Source organism: Oncorhynchus keta, chromosome 35 (assembly GCF_023373465.1).
Source record: "Oncorhynchus keta strain PuntledgeMale-10-30-2019 chromosome 35, Oket_V2, whole genome shotgun sequence".
Classification (NCBI taxonomy): Eukaryota; Metazoa; Chordata; class Actinopteri; order Salmoniformes; family Salmonidae; genus Oncorhynchus; species Oncorhynchus keta.
Window position 1 is genome coordinate 4,280,572 of NC_068455.1, and position 22,244 is coordinate 4,302,815.

Below are 22,244 nucleotides of genomic sequence, written 5' to 3' on the forward strand. Positions count from 1 at the left end.
GCTAGAGAAACCCTTTACCCTGCTAGAGAAACCGTTGACCCTGCTAGAGAAACCGTTGACCCTGCTAGAGAAACCGTTTACCCTGCTAGAGAAACCGTTTACCCTGCTAGAGAAACCGTTTACCCTGCTAGAGAAACCGTTTACCCTGCTAGAGAAACCCTTTACCCTGCTAGAGAAACCCTTTACCCTGCTAGAGAAACCGTTTACCCTGCTCGAGAAACATTGTGTCTCAATATATTTCATTTGTGATTTTCATGAATAGGAACATTTTCTAGGGATATTTATGGCAGGAACTAAGGGGGATCCATAATAAACCCCATGAAGAGTAGCTGCTGCCTTGGCAGGAACTAATGGGGATCCATAATAAACCCCAGGAAGAGTAGCTGCTGCCTTGGCAGGAACTAATGGGGATCCATAATAAACCCCAGGAACTAGCTGTTGCTACTCTTGGTTAATTATCTGTGCACAGGGCACAAAAATAAAAAATTCTGCGTTCTTTAAGGACTCGTAGTAAGTCATTTCTACACCTGTTGTATTCGGCGCATGTAACAAATAAAATGTGATTTGTTGCGATTTCCTCTGATGCGCCCAAATTCATTATGGGGGATTATGGGGGATTTCAATCACCTGCACTCATGAGTGCTTACATTCAGTGTGTGATGTGTCTAACAAGGGAAAATAACATTTAAATAAGACTGTCCTTTCAATGAAATGAATAAGGAGTTAGAGGGACTCTCTCTAATTCTCTCTTTCTCTCTCGGAGGACCTGAGCCCTAGGACCATGCCTCAGGACAACCTGACATGATGACTCCAGTCCACCTGGTCGTGCTGCTGCTCTAGTTTCAACTGTTCTGCCTTATTATTATCTGACCCTGCTGGTCATCTATGAACATTTGAACATCTTGGCCATGTTCTGTTATAATCTCCACCCGGCACAGCCAGAAGAGGACTGGCCACCCCACATAGCCTGGTTCCTCTCAAGGTTTCTTACTAGGTTCTGGCCTTTCTAGGGAGTTTTTCCTTGCCACCATGCTTCTACACCTGCATTGCTTGCTGTTTGGGGTTTTAGGCTGGGTTTCTGTACAGCACTTTGAGATATCAGCTGATGTACGAAGGGCTATATAAATACATTTGATTTGAGGTACTTCTGTCACTGGGGGCGTCTGAAATGGCTCCCTATTCCCTATATAGTGCACTACTTTTGACCAGGGCACATACAGTAGGGCACTATATAGGGAATAAGGTGCCATGGGACACAGCCTTGATTAGTTATCTACGCCTGAGAAAGTGACGTCATGATGAGAGACCTGGATGGGAGTTACTCCAAGCAAGTTGTGTTCTTTAAGTGTTTGTGTGCGTGTGCGTGTGTGTGTGAGTGTGTCTGCGTGTGTCTGCGTGTGTCTCTGTGTGTGTGTGTGTGTCTGTCTATGTGAGTGTGTCTGCGTGTGAGTGTGTCTGCGTGTGAGTGTGTCTGCGTGTGAGTGTGTCTGCGTGTGAGTGTGTCTGCGTGTGTGTCTGCGTGTGAGTGTGTCTGCGTGTGTGTCTGCGTGTGTCTCTGTGTGTGTGTGTGAGTGTGTCTGCGTGTGAGTGTGTCTGCGTGTGTGTCTGCGTGTGTGTCTGCGTGTGTCTCTGTGTCTGTCTGTGTGTGTGTCGGTGTGTGCGTGCGTGCGTGTGCGCCTGTGTGCGCCTGTGTGTGTATGTCTGCGTGTGTCTCTGTGTTTGTGTGTGTCTGCGTGTGTGTTCTCTGAGCCTCTCCCCTGATGAACTGTTAATAACACAGAGGACCGTTAGTAACACAGATGACCGTTAATGACACAGATGACCGTTAATGACACAGAGGACCGTTAGTAGCACAGAGGACCGTTAGTAGCACAGAGGACCGTTAGTAGCACAGAGGACCGTTAGTAGCACAGAGGACCGTTAGTAGCACAGAGGACCGTTAATGACACAGAGGACCGTTAGTAACACAGATGACCGTTAGTGACACAGAGGACCGTTAGTGACACAGAGGACCGTTAGTGACACAGAGGACCGTTAGTAGCACAGATGACCATTAATGACACAGAGGACCGTTAATGACACAGAGGACCGTTAGTAACACAGATGACCGTTAATGACACAGAGGACCGTTAGTGACACAGAGGACCGTTAGTGACACAGAGGACCGTTAGTGACACAGAGGACCGTTAGTAGCACAGAGGACCGTTAATGACACAGAGGACCGTTAGTGACACAGAGGACCGTTAGTAACACAGAGGACCGTTAGTAGCACAGAGGACCGTTAGTAGCACAGAGGACCGTTAATGACACAGAGGACCGTTAGTGACACAGAGGACCGTTAGTGACACAGATGACCGTTAGTGACACAGAGGACCGTTAGTGACACAGAGGACCGTTAGTGACACAGAGGACCGTTAGTGACACAGAGGACCGTTAGTAGCACAGAGGACCGTTAATGACACAGAGGACCGTTAGTAACACAGATGACCGTTAATGACACAGAGGACCGTTAGTGACACAGAGGACCGTTAGTGACACAGAGGACCGTTAGTGACACAGAGGACCGTTAGTGACACAGAGGACCGTTAGTGACACAGAGGACCGTTAATGACACAGAGGACCGTTAGTGACACAGAGGACCGTTAGTAGCACAGAGGACCGTTAGTAACACAGATGACCGTTAATGACACAGAGGACCGTTAGTGACACAGAGGACCGTTAGTGACACAGATGACCGTTAATGACACAGAGGACCGTTAGTGACACAGAGGACCGTTAGTGACACAGAGGACCGTTAGTGACACAGAGGACCGTTAGTAGCACAGAGGACCGTTAATGACACAGAGGACCGTTAGTGACACAGAGGACCGTTAGTAACACAGAGGACCGTTAGTAGCACAGAGGACCGTTAGTAGCACAGAGGACCGTTAGTAGCACAGAGGACCGTTAGTAGCACAGAGGACCGTTAGTAGCACAGAGGACCGTTAGTAGCACAGAGGACCGTTAGTAGCACAGAGGACCGTTAGTGACACAGAGGACCATTAGTGACACAGAGGACCGTTAATGACACAGAGGACCATTAGTGACACAGAGGACCGTTAGTAGCACAGAGGACCGTTAGTAGCACAGAGGACCGTTAGTGACACAGAGGACCGTTAGTGACACAGAGGACCGTTAATGACACAGAGGACCGTTAGTGACACAGAGGACCGTTAATGACACAGAGGACCGTTAATGACACAGAGGACCGTTAGTAGCACAGAGGACCGTTAGTGACACAGAGGACCGTAAATGACACAGAGCTGAATAATGCAGCTGTCTCTCTTCTCTCCTTCCATTCCTCCTCTATTCTATTGTCTTTCTCTTAGGCAATGTGTCCATGCTTCAAATATTCATCACATTCCTCTCCTCGTCAATGTATTTTCCTCTCCCCTCTCACTCCTACACCTCCTGCCTCCCCTCTCACTCCTACACCTCCTGCCTCCCCTCTCACTCCTACACCTCCTGCCTCCCCTCTCACTCCTACACCTCCTGTCTCCCCTCTCACTCCTACACCTCCTGCCTCCCCTCTCACTCCTACACCTCCTGTCTCCCCTCTCACTCCTACACCTCCTGCCTCCCCTCTCACTCCTACACCTCCTCTGTCTCCCCTCTCACTCCTACACCTCCTGCCTCCCCTCTCACTCCTACACCTCCTGTCTCCCCTCTCACTCCTACACCTCCTGCCTCCCCTCTCACTCCTACACCTCCTGCCTCCCCTCTCACTCCTACACCTCCTGTCTCCCCTCTCACTCCTACACCTCCTGCCTCCCCTCTCACTCCTACACCTCCTGTCTCCCCTCTCACTCCTACACCTCCTGTCTCCCCTCTCACTCCTACACCTCCTGCCTCCCCTCTCACTCCTACACCTCCTGTCTCCCCTCTCACTCCTACACCTCCTGTCTCCCCTCTCACTCCTACACCTCCTGTCTCCCCTCTCACTCCTACACCTCCTGTCTCCCCTCTCACTCCTACACCTCCTGTCTCCCCTCTCACTCCTACACCTCCTGCCTCCCCTCTCACTCCTACACCTCCTGCCTCCCCTCTCACTCCTACACCTCCTGTCTCCCCTCTCACTCCTACACCTCCTGTCTCCCCTCTCACTCCTACACCTCCTGCCTCCCCTCTCACTCCTACACCTCCTGTCTCCCTCTCACTCCTACACCTCCTGTCTCCCCTCTCACTCCCTACACCTCCTGCCTCCCCTCTCTCTCCTACACCTCCTGTCTCCCCTCTCACTCCTACACCTCCTGCCTCCCCTCTCACTCCTACACCTCCTGTCTCCCCTCTCACTCCTACACCTCCTGCCTTCCCTTTCACTCCCACACCTCCTGCCTCCCCTCTCACTCCTACACCTCCTGTATCCCCTCTCACTCCTACACCTCCTGTCTCCCCTCTCACTCCTACACCTCCTGCCTCCCCTCTCACTCCTACACCTCCTGCCTCCCCTCTCACTCCTACACCTCCTGTCTCGCCTCTCAATCCTACACCTCCTGTCTCCCCTCTCACTCCTACACCTCCTCCTGTCTCCCCTCTCACTTCTACACCTCCTCCTGTCTCCCCTCTCACTCCTACACCTCCTGCCTCCCCTCTCACTCCTACACCTCCTCTGTCTCCCCTCTCGCTCCTACACCTCCTCCTGTCTCCCCTCTCACTCCTACACCTCCTCCTGTCTCCCTCTCACTCCTACACCTCCTGTCTCCCCTCTCACTCCTACACCTCCTGTCTCCCCTCTCACTCCTACACCTCCTGTCTCCCCTCTCACTCCTACACCTCCTGTCTCCCCTCTCACTCCTACACCTCCTGTCTCCCCTCTCACTCCTACACCTCCTGCCTCCCCTCTCACTCCTACACCTCCTGTCTCCCTCTCACTCCTACACCTCCTGTCTCCCTCTCACTCCTACACCTCCTGTCTCCCCTCTCACTCCTACACCTCCTGCCTCCCCTCTCACTCCTACACCTCCTCCTGCCTCCCCTCTCACTCCTACACCTCCTGTCTCCCCTCTCACTCCTACACCTCCTGTCTCCCCTCTCACTCCTACACCTCCTGTCTCCCCTCTCACTCCTACACCTCCTGCCTCCCCTCTCACTCCTACACCTCCTCCTGCCTCCCCTCTCACTCCTACACCTCCTGTCTCCCTCTCACTCCTACACCTCCTGTCTCCCCTCTCACTCCTACACCTCCTGTCTCCCCTCTCACTCCTACACCTCCTGCCTCCCCTCTCACTCCTACACCTCCTGCCTCCCCTCTCACTCCCACACCTCCTGTCTCCCCTCTCGCTCTTACACCTCCTGTCTCCCCTCTCGCTCTTACACCTCCTGCCTCCCTCTCGCTCTTACACCTCCTGCCTCCCCTCTCACTCCTACACCTCCTGTCTCCCCTTTCACTCCTACACCTCCTGTCTCCCCCTCTCACTCCTACACCTCCTGTCTCCCCTCTCGCTCCTACACCTCCTCTCTCCCCTCTCACTCCTACACCTCCTGCCTCCCCTCTCACTCCTACACCTCCTGCCTCCCCTCTCACTCCTACACCTCCTGCCTCCCCTCTCACTCCTACACCTCCTGTCTCCCCTCTCACTCCTACACCTCCTGTCTCCCCTCTCACTCCTACACCTCCTGTCTCCCCTCTCACTCCTACACCTCCTCTCTCCCCTCTCGCTCCTACACCTCCTCTGTCTCCCTCTCGCTCCTACACCTCCTGTCTCCCCTCTCGCTCCTACACCTCCTCTGTCTCCCCTCTCGCTCTTACATCTCCTCTGTCTCCCTTCTCACTAACAGGGTGTCTCAGACCAGATAACACCTCAGTCATTCTAGAGATCACTAACTGGGTGTCTCAGACCAGATAACATCTCAGTCATTATAGAGATCACTAACTGGGTGTCTCAGACCAGATAACATCTCAGTCATTCTAGAGATCACTAACTGGGTGTCTCAGACCAGATAACATCTCAGTCATTCTAGAGATCACTAACTGGGTGTCTCAGACCAGATAACATCTCAGTCATTGTAGAGATCACTAACTGGGTGTCTCAGACCAGATAACATCTCAGTCATTGTAGAGATCACTAACTGGGTGTCTCAGACCAGATAACATCTCAGTCATTCTAGAGATCACTAACTGGGTGTCTCAGACCAGATAATATCTCAGTCATTCTAGAGATCACTAACTGGGTGTCTCAGACCAGGTAACATCTCAGTCATTCTAGAGATCACTAACTGGGTGTCTCAGACCAGATAACATCTCAGTCATTGTAGAGATCACTAACTGGGTGTCTCAGACCAGATAACATCTCAGTCATTCTAGAGATCACTAACTGGGTGTCTCAGACCAGGTAACATCTCAGTCATTCTAGAGATCACTAACTGGGTGTCTCAGACCAGATAACATCTCAGTCATTGTAGAGATCACTAACTGGGTGTCTCAGACCAGATAACATCTCAGTCATTGTAGAGATCACTAACTAGGTGTCTCAGACCAGATAACATCTCAGTCATTGTAGAGATCACTAACTGGGTGTCTCAGACCAGATAACATCTCAGTCATTCTAGAGATCACTAACTGGGTGTCTCAGACCAGATAACATCTCAGTCATTCTAGAGATCACTAACTGGGTGTCTCAGACCAGGTAACATCTCAGTCATTGTAGAGATCACTAACTGGGTGTCTCAGACCAGATAACATCTCAGTCATTGTAGAGATCACTAACTGGGTGTCTCAGATTATGGATCAGGTGGTACAGTATCTAAGCTTTTCAAATGAGGTTGATAAGGTCACCATCAACTGTGTGAGAGACAAAGATGACATCAGAGTGTTGACATCCATCTTCTAACTCGTAACCCATCTTTCTTGTTTACCTCTACTTCCTGAGTTTTGACCTCTGACTCCTGACCTCTGTGTTTTGTTCTGCCCCCCTGCAGATGACCCTGTCTCCGTGGGCGGAGCAGCAGCAGCAGGGTCAGCTCATAGGTAGTTTCGATGAGAAGGCGTACCTGTTGGAGAAACAGCTGAAGGCCGGAGACGACCCCTACAGAGACCACGCCTTCAACCTGGCCGAGAGCGACCGACTCGGCTCCGAGCGGGCTATCAGAGACACACGACACTACAGGTGACGACACACAGACCGCCTGGGCTCAGAGCGGGTCATCAGAGACACACGGCTCGACTCGAAAGACGCTCTCATAAAGAGAGAACATCATGCAATGTCTGCACCTTCAGCCATCATCCTTGGGCTGCTATGATATCACATGTCCTTTGCTGTTATGATAGCAAACACTCATTGGGTTTTATAGTGAGTGGGGTGTACAGTACACAATGCACAGGAGTTGTGAATACTTTAAAACAATGTTGCTTATTTTCGTTTGTAGGTGTGCCTCCCTGAATTATGACACTAACCTTCCTCTTACGAGCATCATCATCACCTTCAACAACGAGGCTCGCTCCACCCTGCTACGAACCATCAAAAGGTAAGGTTCCACTGCTACAAAACACTAGAACACTGTTGTAGAACACTAGAACACTGCTGTAAAACACTAGAACACTGCTGTAGAACACTAGAACAGTGCTGTACAACACTAGAACGCTGCTGTAAAACACTAGAACACTGCTGTACAACACTAGAACACTGCTGTACAACACTAGAACACTGCTGTAGAACACTAGAACACTGCTGTAAAACACTAGAACGCTGCTGTAAAACACTAGAACACTGCTGTAGAACACTAGAACACTGCTGTACAACACTAGAACACTGCTGTAAAACACTAGAACACTGCTGTAAAACACTAGAACACTGCTGTAGAACACTAGAACACTGCTGTAAAACACTAGAACACTGCTGTAGAACACTAGAACACTGCTGTAGAACACTAGAACACTGCTGTAAAACACTAGAACACTGCTGTAGAACACTAGAACACTGCTGTACAACACTAGAACACTGCTGTAAAACACTAGAACACTGCTGTACAACACTAGAACACTGCTGTACAACACTAGAACACTGCTGTACAACACTAGAACACTGCTGTAAAACACTAGAACACTGCTGTACAACACTAGAACACTGCTGTAAAACACTAGAACACTGCTGTAAAACACTAGAACACTGCTGTACAACACTAGAACACTGCTGTAGAACACTAGAACGCTGCTGTAAAACACTAGAACACTGCTGTAAAACACTAGAACACTGCTGTACAACACTAGAACACTGCTGTACAACACTAGAACACTGCTGTACAACACTAGAACACTGCTGTACAACACTAGAACACTGCTGTACAACACTAGAACACTGCTGTAAAACACTAGAACACTGCTGTACAACACTAGAACACTGCTGTACAACACTAGAACACTGCTGTACAACACTAGAACACTGCTGTACAACACTAGAACACTGTTAAAGAACACTGCTATAGAACACTAGAACACTGCTGTAAAAAACTAGAACACTACTGTAAAACACTAGAACACTGCTGTAGAACACTAGAACACTGCTGTAGAACACTAGAACACTGCTGTAAAACACTAGAACACTGCTGTAAAACACTAGAATACTGCTATAGAACACTAGAATACTGCTATAGAACACTAGAACACTGCTATAGAACACTAGAACACTGCTGTAAAACACAAAGAACACACTGCTACGCACCATCAGAAAGTAAAGTACTATTGTATTTCTCACACAATAAAGAGTTAAGAATTATTTATCTTATTTAGTGTTTAATGCTGTCTCTCTCTCTCTCTCTCTCTCTCTGTCTCTCTGTCTCTCTGTCTCTCTGTCTCTCTGTCTCTCTCTGTCTCTCTCTGTCTCTCTGTCTCTCTCTGTCTCTCTGTCTCTCTCTCTCTCTCTCTCTCTCTCTCTCTCTCTCTCTCTCTCTCTCTCTCTCTCTCTCTCTCTCTCTCTCTCTCTCTCTCTCTCTCTCTCTCTCTCTCTCTCTCTCTCTCTCTCTCTCTCTCTGTCTCTCTCTCTCTCTCTCTCTCTCTCTCTCTCTGTCTCTCTCTCTCTCTCTCTCTCTCTCTCTCTCTGTCTCTCTCTCTCTCTCTCTCTCTCTCTCTCTCTCTCTCTCTCTCTCTCTCTCTCTCTCTCTCTCTCTCTCTCTCTCTCTCTCTCTCTCTCTCTCTCTCTCTCTCTCTCTGTCTCTGTCTCTGTCTCTGTCTCTCTCTCTCTCTCTCTCTCTCTCTCTCTCTCTCTCTCTCTCTCTCTCTCTCTCTCTCTCTCTCTCTCTCTCTCTCTCTCTCTCTCTCTCTCTCTCTCTCTCTCTCTCTCTCTCTCTCTCTCTCTCTCTCTCTCTCTCTCTCTCTCTCTCTCTCTCTCTCTCTCTCTCTCTCTCTCTCTCTCTCTCTCTCTCTCTCTCTCTCTCAGTGTCCTGTTGAGGAGCCCTCCCTCTCTGATCCAGGAGATCATCCTGATAGATGACTTCAGTACTGATCGTGAGGCCTCCCTGCCTTTTTCTCAGTTCTCCTGTATAAATAGTCTCTGGTCCTTACACGGCTCCCAGCATGAGACTCTGACAGTAACTCTGTTCTCTGTGAGGTCCCTATCGGTTCCCTTTCAGTCTCTATGAGGTTATTTATGAGGTTCTTCTACTTTATGAGGTCATTGACCTAGGAAGTTCTCTCTGTCTCCACCTGCTGTATGTGGTCTGTCAGAACACAGAGAAATGCATGAAGAGAGATTGTGAGATGGGGACAGGCATACAGGGTCATAAAAACATGTTGAAGGATTTAGATAGCAGGAGAGAGACTTTGTCCAGGAATGTACACTACATCACCAAGAGTATGTGGACACCTGCTCGTCGAACATCTCATTCCGAAGTCATGTGCATTAATATGGAGTTGGTCCCCCTTTGCTGCTATAACAGCCTCCACTCTTAATGGATAGGCTTTCCACTAGATGTTGGATCATTGCTGTGGGGACTTGCTTCCATTCAGCCACAAGAGCATTGAGAAGGTTGGGCACTGATTTGGGGCGATTAGGCCTGGTTAGTAGTCGGCTTTCCAATTCATACGAAATGTGTTTGATGGGGTTGAGGTCAGGGCTCTGTGCAGGCCAGTCAAGTTCTTCCACACGGATCTCGACAAACCATTTCTGTATGGACCTCGCTTCGTGCACGGGGGCGTTGTCATGCTGAAACAGGAAAGGAACTTCCTCAAACTGTGCCACAAAGTTGGAAGCACAGAATCGTCTAGGATCTCATTCTATGCTGTACTGCTAAGGTTGCCCTTCGCCTCCTGAGTAGTGCAGCAGGCCGGGATGTCCTTGTCCCGGCAGGATAGAACAGTGGCGTCTGCTAAGACAAGGGGAGGCAGACTATGTATTTTTGTAAACAACAGCTGGTGCACGATGTACAAGGAAGTCTCGAGGTATTGCTCGCCTGAGGTAGAGTATCTCGTGATAAGCCGTAGACCACACTACCTAACGAGAGAGTGCTCATCTGTGTCCTTTGTAGATGTTTATATACCACCACAGACAGAGGCACTAAGACAGCATTGAATGAGCTGTATTCCGCCATAAGCAAACAAGAAAACGCTGACCCAGAGGCGGCGCTCCGAGTAGCCGGGGACTTTAATGCAGGGAAACTAAAATCCGTTTGACCTAATTTCTATCAGAATGTTAAATGTGCAACCAGAGGAAAATAAATCTGGACCACCTTTACTACACACACAGAGACACATACAAAGCTCTCCCTCGCCCTCCATTTGGCAAATCTGCCAATAATTCTATCCTCCTAATTCCTGTTTACAAGCAAAAATTAAAGGAGGAAGCACCCGTGACTAGATCAATTAAAAACTAGCCAGAGGAAGCAGACAGACTGGAATATGTTCCATGTTTCCTCCGATGGCATTGAGGAGTATACCACATCAGTCATTTGCTTCATCAATAAATGCATCGATGACATCCCCACAGTGACCGTACGTACATACCCCAACCAGAAGCCATGGATTACAGGCTGCATCCGCACTGAGCTAAAGGCTAGAGCTGCCGCTTTCAAGGAGCGAGACTCTAACCCCGGAAGCTTATAAGAAATCCCACTATGCCCTCCGATGAACCATCAAACAGGCAAAGCATCAATACAGGACTAAGATCGAATCGTACTACACCGGCTCTGACACTCGTCAGATCATTGCAGACTACAAAGGGAAGTGCTGCCGAGTGACACGAGCCTACCAGACGAGCTAAACTACTTCTATGCTTGCTTCGAGGCAAATAACCCTGAAACATGCATGAGAGCACCAAATGTGTTATCACGCTCTCCGCAGCAGATGTGAGTAAGACCTTTTAAACAGGTCAACATTCACAAGGCCGCCGGGCCAGACGGATTACCAGGACGTGTACTGCGAGCATGCGATGACCAACTGGCAAGTGTCTTCACTGACATTTTCAACCTGTCCCTGTAATACCAACATGTTTTAAGCAGACCTCTATAGTCCCTGTGTCCAAGAACACTAAGGTAACCTGCCTAAATGACTACCGACCTGTAGCACTCAAGTCTGTAACCATGAAGTGCTTTGAAAGGCTGGTCGTGGCTCACATCAACACCATCATCCCAGAAAACCCTTAGACCCACTCCGATTTGCATACCGCCCTTTCAGATCCACAGATGATGCAATCTCTATTGCACTCCACACTACTGCCCTTTCTCACCTGGACAAAAGGAACACCTATGGGATAATGCTATTCATTGACTACAGCTCCGTGTTCAACACCATAGTGCCCTCAAAGCTCAAAACTTAAGCTAAGGACCCTGGGACTAAACACCCCCCTCTGCAACTGGATCCTGTACTTCCTGACGGGCCGACCCCCAGGTGGTAAGGGTAGGTAACAATACATCTGCCACGCTGATCTGCAACACATAGGCCCCTCAGGGGTGCATGCTCAGTCCCCTCCTGTACTCCCTGTTCACTCATGACTGCACTGCCAGGCACGACAACAATAGTAGGCCTGATCACCTACAACGATGAGACAGCCTATAGGGAGGAGGTCAGAGACCTGGTGGTAGGCCTGATCACCGACAACGATGAGACAGCCTATAGGGAGGAGGTCAGAGACCTGGTGGTAGGCCTGATCACCGACAACGATGAGACAGCCTATAGGGAGGAGGTCAGAGACCTGGTGGTAGGCCTGATCACCGACAACGATGAGACAGCCTATAGGGAGGAGGTCAGAGACCTGGTGGTAGGCCTGATCACCGACAACGATGAGACAGCCTATAGGGAGGAGGTCAGAGATCTGGCCGTGTGGTGCCAGGATAACAACCTCTCCCTCAACGTGAGCAAGACAAAGGAGATGATTGTGGAAAAGGAGGACCGAGCACACCCCCATTCTCATCGACGGGGCTGTAGTGGAGCAGGTTGAGAGCTTCAAGTTCCTTGGTGTCCACATCACCAACAAACGAACATAGTCCAAGCACACCAAGACAGTCGTGAAGAGGGCACGACAAAACCTATTCCCCCTCAGGAGACTGAAAATATTTAGCATGGGTCCTCAGATCCTCAAAAGGTTCTACAGCTGCACCATCGTGAGCATCTTGACTGGTTGCATTACTGCCTGGTATGGCAACCGCTCAGCATCCGACCGTAAAGTCTACACCTGTTGTATTCGGCGCATGTGACTAATAAAATTGTATTTGATTTTGATTTGATTTGAAATCCCGATTCGTCCGTCGGAATGCCACAGATGGTGGAGCGTGATTCATCACTCCAGAGTCCAAGGGCGGCGAGCTTTACACCACTCCAGCCAACTCCAGCTGCTCGCAAACACATTTTAATGAAGCTGGCGGCTAACAGTTCTCGTTGCTTCCAGGGGCAGTTTGGAACTCGGTAGTGTTGTAACCAAGGACAGACGGATCACATGCGCCGAACACTACGGTTGTAGACCTCACTGTGAAATGCTTACTTACAAGCCTTTAATCAACAATGCAGTTCAAGAAATAAAGAGTTAAGAAAATATTTACAAAATAAACAATAGTATAAAACAAAGTAACACAATAAAATAACTATAACGAGGCTATATACAGGGGGTACCGATATAGAGTCAATGTGGAGGCTATATACAGGGGGTACCGATATAGAGTCAATGTGGAGGCTATATACAGGGGGTACCGGTACAGAGTCAATGTGGAGGCTATATACAGGGGGTACCGATATAGAGTCAATGTGGAGGCTATATACAGGGGGTTACGGTACTGAGTCAATGTGGAGGCTATATACAGGGGGTACCGGTACAGAGTCAATGTGGAGGCTATATACAGGGGGTACCGATATAGAGTCAATGTGGAGGCTATATACAGGCGGTACCGATATAGAGTCAATGTGGAGGCTATATACAGGGGGCACCGGTACAGAGTCAATGTGGAGGCTATATACAGGGGGTTACGGTACAGAGTCAATGTGGAGGCTATATACAGGGGGCACCGGTACAGAGTCAATGTGGAGGCTATATACAGGGGTTACGGTACAGAGTCAATGTGGAGGCTATATACAGGGGGCACCGGTACAGAGTCAATGTGGAGGCTATATACAGGGGGCACCGGTACAGAGTCAATGTGGAGGCTATATACAGGGGGTTACGGTACTGAGTCAATGTGGAGGTTATATACAGGGGGTTACGGTACTGAGTCAATGTGGAGGCTATATACAGGGGATTACGGTACAGAGTCAATGTGGAGGCTATATACAGGGGGCACCGGTACAGAGTCAATGTGGAGGCTATATACAGGGGGTACCGGTACAGAGTCAATGTGGAGGCTATATACAGGGGGTACCGGTATAGAGTCAATGTGGAGGCTATATACAGGGGGTACCGGTATAGAGTCAATGTGGAGGCTATATACAGGGTGTTACGGTACAGAGTCAAGGTGGAGGCTATATACAGGGTATTACGGTACAATGTGGAGGCTATATACAGGGTATTACGGTACAGAGTCAATGTGGAGGCTATATACAGGGTATTACGGTACAATGTGGAGGCTATATACATGGTGTTACGGTACAGAGTCAATGTGAGAGCCTGATACAAAGGCAATGGGGTTCCATTTGGGACCGGATCAGAGAGAGAAAATCCTGTTATTACGTTTCCTTCATCTAGAGGACTGTTCATCTGAGTGTTTCCTTCATCTAGAGGACTGTTAATCTGAGTGTTTCCTTCATCTGGAGGACTGTTAATCTGAGTGTTTCCTTCATCTGGGTATCCCCCCAGGGGTACGCGCAATGCCGTCGGTGGTACGCCAAATACAAATGCGATTCCCATTTTACAAAGAAAAAAACAACTGCCATAATGTATTATTCCAGCCCAGGTGCAATTTAGATTTTGGCCACTAGATGGCAGCAGTGTATGTGCAAAGTTTTAGACTGATCCAATGAACCATTGCATTTCTGTTCAAAATTTTATCAAAACTGCCCAAATGTTCCTAATTTGTTTATTAATAACTTTAGGTTCATAATTGTGCACTCTCCTCAAACAATAGCATGGTATTATTTCATTGTAATAGCTACTGTAAATTGGACAGTGTAGTTAGATTAACAAGAATTTAAGCTTTCTGCCAATATTAGATATTTCAATGTCCTGGGAAATGTTCTTGTTACTTACAACCCCATGCTAATCACATTAGCCTACGTTAGCTCAGCCGTCCCGTGGAAGAGATACCGATCCCGAAGAAGTTTAAAAAAAAACGTTTTTTAAATAGTAGCAGCCAGCCAGTCATTCAGCCAGCCAGTCAGCCAGTCAGTCAGATGGCCAGTCAGCCGGCCAGTCAGTCAGCCAGTCAGTCATCCAGTCAGTCAGCCAGCCAGCCAGCAGCCCAGCCAGCCAGCAGCCCAGCCAGTCAGTTAGCCAGCCAGCAGCCCAGCCAGCCAGCCAGCAGCCCAGTCAGCCAGTCAGCCAGCCAGCCAGTCAGCCAGTCAGCCAGCCAGGCAGTCAGCCAGCCAGCCAGCCAGTCAGCCAGTCAGTCAGTCAGTCAGTCAGCCAGTCAGTCAGCCAGTCAGCCAGTCAGTCAGCCAGTCAGTGAGTCATCTGGCATTGCATTGTGGATGGAAGAAGGACTTGTTCCTAAACCTAAATAATAATAATGATCCCTCGGTTTTGGTCATTTTATGTGCGAACAATAAATGCACAATAACAGATGTGTGTGAGTCTGAGTCTCTAAGTCTCTAAGTCTCTAAGTCTGTGAGTCTGGGAGTCTGTGAGTCTGAGTCTGAGAGTCTGAGAGTGTGGGAGTCTGAGAGTCTGAGTGTGTGTGCGTGTGTGTGTGAGTCTGTGTGTGTGTGAGTCTGTGTGTGTGTGAGTCTGTGTGTGTGTGAGTCTGTGTGTGTGTGTGAGTCTGTGTGTGTGTGAGTCTGTGTGTGTGTGTGAGTCTGTGTGTGTGTGAGTCTGTGTGTGTGTGTGTGTGTGCGTGTGAGTCTGTGTGTGTGTGAGTCTGTGTGCGTGTGAGTCTGGTGTGTGTGCGTGTGAGTCTGTTGTGTGTGTGTGTGTGTGTGTGTGTGTGTGTGTGTGTGTGTGTGTGTGTGTGTGTGTGTGTGTGTGTGTGTGTGTGTGTGTGTGTGTGTGTGTGTGTGTGTGTGTGTGTTATTTGTGACATGCCTTCCTCTTTTCCAGCTGAGGACTGCCAGCTGCTCTCTCAGATCCCTAAAGTACGCTGCCTGAGGAACGGACGTCGAGAGGGTGAGTCTGTGTGTGTCTGCCCGCTGCATATAGGCTGGGGTGGTATACTAGGGTGGTATACAGTATCCTGCGGTGGTATACAGTATCCTGGGGTGGTATACTAGGGTGGTATACAGTATCCTAGGGTGGTATACAGTATCCTAGGGTGGTATATAGTATCCTGGGGTGGTATACTGTATCCTGGGTGGTATACAGTATCCTGGGGTGGTATACAGTATCCTAGGGTGGTATACAGTATCCTAGGGTGGTATATAGTATCCTAGGGTGGTATACTGGGGTGGTATACAGTATCCTGGGTGGTATACAGTGTCCTGGGGTGGTATACAGTATACTGGGGTGGTATACAGTATCCTGGGGTGGTATACAGTATCCTGGGGGTATACAGTATCCTGGGGTGGTATACTGGGGTGGTATACAGTATCCTGGGGTGGTATACAGTATCCTGGGGTGGTATACAGTATCCTGGGGTGGTATACTGGGGTGGTATACAGCATCCTGGGGTGGTATACAGTATCCTGGGGTGGTATACAGTATCCTGGGGTGGTATACAGTATCCTGGGGTGGTATACAGTATCCTGGAGTATTTGGTTTTTCAGAACTGTCAATATGTCAAAACTATTTCTTTGAAGTTTTTCCAATAAATTTGAATATTTGTAGCTACTTTTTAAGTACCTGGAGTCAACTTGTGCAATACGTTTACCGTAGTTCCCCAGAACAGTTGAGCCAGTCACGTGTTTGTTTGTAAATAGCTCAACGGTAGAAAGCTGAGCTGGTGAGCCCCTAGAGTTCTGTATCTGTTGGAGAGCCCATAGAGTTCTGTATCTGTTGGAGAGCCCCTAGAGTTCTGTATCTGTTGGAGAGCCCATAGAGTTCTGTATCTGTTGGAGAGCCCATAGAGTTCTGTATCTGTTGGAGAGTTCTGTATATATTGGAGAGCCCATAGAGTTCTGTATCTGTTGGAGAGCCCATAGAGTTCTGTATCTGTTGGAGAGTTCTGTATCTGTTGGAGAGCCAATAGAGTCCTGTATCTGTTGGAGAGCCCATAGAGTTCTGTATCTGTTGGAGAGCCCATAGAGTCCTGTATCTGTTGGAGAGCCCATAGAGTTCTGTATCTGTTGGATAGCCAATAGAGTCCTGTATCTGTTGGGGAGCCAATAGAGTTCTGTATCTGTTGGAGAGCCCATAGAGTCCTGTATCTGTTGGAGATCTTTAATAAATTAATAACAATTCGTGTTTGTGGAATCTGATTATGGAACCCGACTCAAAGGAAGATCGAAGAAGTAAATATGTTTTTGGTGACGAGGGAGACCAAGGGAATTAACAAAGTTTTTTGGTGACATTCAGCTTTGAAATCAGCATATTTAGAGTGCTGGTTTGCATAAAAAACAGAGTACGAGGTTAATGAATTCAGGCGTAAACTTGCAAGGAAAGTTAGCCTACAATTAGAGCTGGAAGCTACCGGTTTTGTCTCTATCTGTCTACTTTGCCATTGTGTAGGTCTGTCTAGCTAGCTACAGAGACATTCATTTAGCGAGTTCGGACAACTTTTAGAATTGTTTAATGTTGTGCTAAACATTCAGTTACATAACATTGGTATAAATATTCCCCATGTAATGTTATTGGGAGCTAACATGGCTGCCATAGAATGTTGTAACAAAGATTTGTACAACTAAGATAGACCACAGCCTGTCGTTTCCAATGGGAACTAATGAGTCATAGTGGGCAGAACAAGCAAGGAAGGAGCTAGCGAGATCCTATTGGCGTGTACTAGCATGTATTTCCGTTAGGGAACGCCTACTCTGTGAAGTGGGCGTGTGCAATAACTCAATTAGCCTTTGCACTCCTTCTAAACAACGCAATTTTTAGCAAAGGGTGAAGTCTACAAAACTTTGTCCACTCTGTTCCGGTATAGATTCTAGTTATTTTTATTTTTATAATGTATATATATTTTTTTACCCCTTTTTCGCCCCAATTTTGTGGTATCCAATTGGTAGTTACAGTCTTGTTTCATCGCTGCAACTCCCATACGGACTCGGGAGAGGCAAAGGTCGAGAGCCATGCATCCTCCGAAACACAACCAAGCCAAGCCGCACCAACGTGCCAAGCCGCACCAACGTGCCAAGCCGCACCAACGTGCCAAGCCGCACCAACGTGCCAAGCCGCACCAACGTGCCAAGCCGCACTGTTTCTTCACACACTGCTCACTTAACCCGGAAGCCAGCCGCACCAACGTGTCAGAGGAAACACCGTACACTTGGCGATCGTGTCAGCGTGCACTGCTCCCGGCCCGCCACAGGAGTCGCTAGAGCACGATGGGACAAGGACATCCCGGCCAGTCAAACCTTCCTCTAACCCAAACAACGCCGGGCCAATTGCGAGTCGCCTCATGGGTCTCCCGGTCAGGGCCGGCTGCGACACACCCGGATCTAGTTCCCATGCTCATGCACTGCAGTGCCTTAGACCGCTGCGCCACTCGGGAGGCCACAGATTGTAGTTTTGGGAACAGAAAACTGAATTGAGATCAAATGTTTCATCGATGAGAAAATGTGCAGAACGTCGGCCCAAAATCCATCTCCTTCCATCTTCTCCCACTGCCGGCCACAGGGCTTCCTCTCACTACCATATTTGGTAGTACCATCTTCTCCCACTGCCCGCCACAGGGCTTCCTCTCACTACCATATTTGGTAGTACCATCTTCTCCCACTGCCCGCCACAGGGCTTCCTCTCACTACCATATTTGGTAGTACCATCTTCTCCCACTGCCGGCCACAGGGCTTCCTCTCACTACCATATTTGGTAGGACCATCTTCTCCCACTGCCGGCCACTGGGCTTCCTCTCACTACCATATTTGGTAGGACCATCTTCTCCACTGCCGGCCACTGGGCTTCCTCTCACTACCATATTTGGTAGTACCATCTTCTCCCACTGCCGGCCACAGGGCTTCCTCTTACTACCATATTTGGTAGTACCATCTTCTCCCACTGCCCGCCACTGGGCTTCCTCTCACTACCATATTTGGTAGTACCATCTTCTCCCACTGCCCGCCACTGGGCTTCCTCTCACTACCATATTTGGTAGTACCATCTTCTCCCACTGCCGGCCACAGGGCTTCCTCTCACTACCATATTTGGTAGTACCATCTTCTCCCACTGCCCGCCACAGGGCTTCCTCTCACTACCATATTTGGTAGTACCATCTTCTCCCACTGCCCGCCACAGGGCTTCCTCTCACTACCATATTTGGTAGTGGGTGGAAACACCATGCGGATGCTTCACATTTATACGTCCTGTGAAATATCTGGTTCATTTTTCTATCTGTGTTTGAAGTGTCATGTCAATGTATCATAATGCAGAAACCTCAACGTCCCGTCTATCTACATACATGGCTCTAGGTACAGTTATCCCCAAGCTTTCAGGAAGCAGCTTTACGACTAGACACCTTGATGTTCTCTATCGGCAGCCACTGCAGATGTCTGGCTAGCTGTTTTCTCAGGCTCATACTGTACTCTTTATCTGTGTCCTAGGACTGATCCGGTCCCGGGTACGAGGGGCAGACTCGGCCTCTGCCTCTATCCTGACCTTCCTGGACAGCCACTGTGAGGTCAACACTGACTGGCTACAGCCCATGATACAGAGGGTCAAAGAAGTACGCACTCACTCACTCACTCACTCACTCACTCACTCACTCACTCACTCACTCACTCACTCACTCACTCACTCACTCACTCACTCACTCACTCACTAACACATGCATGCACACCCAAACACACACTCAAACACACACACACACTCTCTGACTGGCTACAGCCCATGATACAGATGTTGCCTGATGACTCACACTCAACTCTTCCTCTGTCGTTCACTAGAGACTTTAGTCTTGATCTGCTCTGTCCATTAGGGCTCCCTAGCGGCGCAGTGGTCTAAGGCACTGCAACTCAGTGCTAGAGGCATCACTACAGGCCCTGGTTCAGTGGTCTAAGGCAATGCAACTCAGTGCTAGAGGCATGACTACAGGCCCTGGTTCAGTGGTCTAAGGCAATGCTACTCAGTGCTAGAGGCATCACTACAGGCCCTGGTTCAGTGGTCTAAGGCAATGCAACTCAGTGCTAGAGGCATGACTACAGGCCCTGGTTCAGTGGTCTAAGGCAATGCAACTCAGTGCTAGAGGCATCACTACAGGCCCTGGTTCAGTGGTCTAAGGCAATGCAACTCAGTGCTAGAGGCATCACTACAGGCCCTGGTTCAGTGGTCTAAGGCAATGCAACTCAGTGCTAGAGGCATCACTACAGGCCCTGGTTCAGTGGTCTAAGGCACTGCAACTCAGTGCTAGAGGCATCACTACAGACACCCCTGGTTCAGTGGTCTAAGGCAATGCAACTCAGTGCTAGAGGCATCACTACAGACACCCCTGGTTCAGTGGTCTAAGGCAATGCAACTCAGTGCTAGAGGCATCACTACAGACACCCCTGGTTCAGTGGTCTAAGGCAATGCAACTCAGTGCTAGAGGCATCACTACAGGCCCTGGTTCAGTGGTCTAAGGCAATGCAACTCAGTGCTAGAGGCATCACTACAGACACCCCTGGTTCAGTGGTCTAAGGCAATGCAACTCAGTGCTAGAGGCATCACTACAGACACCCCTGGTTCAGTGGTCTAAGGCACTGCAACTCAGTGCTAGAGGCATCACTACAGGCCCTGGTTCAGTGGTCTAAGGCAATGCAACTCAGTGCTAGAGGCATCACTACAGGCCCTGGTTCAGTGGTCTAAGGCAATGCAACTCAGTGCTAGAGGCATCACTACAGGCCCTGGTTCAGTGGTCTAAGGCAATGCAACTCAGTGCTAGAGGCATGACTACAGGCCCTGGTTCAGTGGTCTAAGGCAATGCAACTCAGTGCTAGAGGCATCACTACAGACACCCCTGGTTCAGTGGTCTAAGGCAATGCAACTCAGTGCTAGAGGCATCACTACAGGCCCTGGTTCAGTGGTCTAAGGCAATGCAACTCAGTGCTAGAGGCATCACTACAGACACCCCTGGTTCAGTGGTCTAAGGCACTGCAACTCAGTGCTAGAGGCATGACTACAGGCCCTGGTTCAGTGGTCTAAGGCAATGCAACTCAGTGCTAGAGGCATCACTACAGACACCCCTGGTTCAGTGGTCTAAGGCAATGCAACTCAGTGCTAGAGGCATCACTACAGGCCCTGGTTCAGTGGTCTAAGGCAATGCAACTCAGTGCTAGAGGCATCACTACAGGCCCTGGTTCAGTGGTCTAAGGCAATGCAACTCAGTGCTAGAGGCATCACTACAGACACCCCTGGTTCAGTGGTCTAAGGCAATGCAACTCAGTGCTAGAGGCATCACTACAGACACCCCTGGTTCAGTGGTCTAAGGCACTGCAACTCAGTGCTAGAGGCATGACTACAGACACCCCTGGTTCGTATTTAGGCTGTATCACAACCGGCTGTGATTGGAAGTCCCATAGGGCGGCGCGCAATTGGCCCAGCGTCGTCTGGGATTGGCCGGTGTAGACCGTCATTGTAAATAAGAATTTGTTCTAAACTGACTTGTGTGCGGCTGCTTGGCCACGGAAACCCATTTCATGAAGCTCCCGAGAAACAGTTATCGTGTTGACGTTGCTTCCAGAGGCAGTTTGGAACTCTGTAGTGAGTATTGCAACCGAGGACAGATGATTTTTACACGCATCAGCGCTCGGCGGTCCCGTTCTGTGAGCTTGTGTGGCCTGCCACTTCGCAGCTGAGCCGTTGTTGCTCCTAGACATTTCCACTTCACAATAACAGCACTTACAGCTGACCAGGGCAGCTCTAGCAGGGCAGCTCTAGCAGGGCAGCTCTAGCAGGGCAGACATTTGACGAACTGAACGGTTGGAAAGGTGGCATCCTATGACACTGAGCTCTTCTACTTCCATTGGTTGTCTATGGAGATTGCGTGCCTGTGTGCTCGATTTTATACACCTGTCAGCAATAGATGTGGCTGAAATAGACGGATCCACTAATAATTTGAAGGGGTGTCCACATACTTTTGTATATGTAGTGTACTTAAGTCTGAATCTGCCATCATTGAAAATAATTTGGGTGACGTCATAGTCGCAGGAAGTAGGGGTGCTGCAGCACCACCTAAAAAAATCTGAATATTTATTTTTTTATTCATAAAAAACAATAACAAAATAAATACAAATATAAATAAATAAAATATTATTTTAAAAAATATTCACAAAAGTAGCTGGCCTTTTACTAGTCCGATATAGCCTCCTGTAGCGTGAAAACATTTAACATATATATATATTTTAAATTTTACCTTTATTTAACTAGGCAAGTCAGTTTAAGAACAAATTCTTATTTTCAATGACGGCCTAGGAACTGTGGGTTAACTGCCTGTTCAGGGGCAGAACGACAGATTTGTACCTTGTCAGCTCTGGGATTTGAACTTGCAACCTTCCGGTTACTAGTCCAACGCTCTAACCACTAGGCTACCCTGCCGCCTCTACACTCTAACCACTAGGCTACCCTGCCGCCTCTACACTC

The 22,244-nt window shown here is 48.9% G+C and overlaps 1 protein-coding gene across 2 annotated transcripts in view; it reads left to right on the forward strand.

Moving 5' to 3' along the window:
- Nucleotides 1-22,244, forward strand: part of LOC118379853 (polypeptide N-acetylgalactosaminyltransferase 16-like) — a 69,002-nt gene that overhangs the window by 19,390 nt on the left and 27,368 nt on the right. For both annotated transcript variants that reach the window (XM_052496080.1, XM_052496079.1), the window contains exons 2-6: nt 6,958-7,145; nt 7,405-7,503; nt 9,411-9,478; nt 15,642-15,707; nt 19,232-19,353. In XM_052496080.1, coding sequence (XP_052352040.1) covers nt 6,958-7,145; nt 7,405-7,503; nt 9,411-9,478; nt 15,642-15,707; nt 19,232-19,353 — 543 coding nt within the window. The remainder of the gene's footprint in view (nt 1-6,957; nt 7,146-7,404; nt 7,504-9,410; nt 9,479-15,641; nt 15,708-19,231; nt 19,354-22,244) is intronic.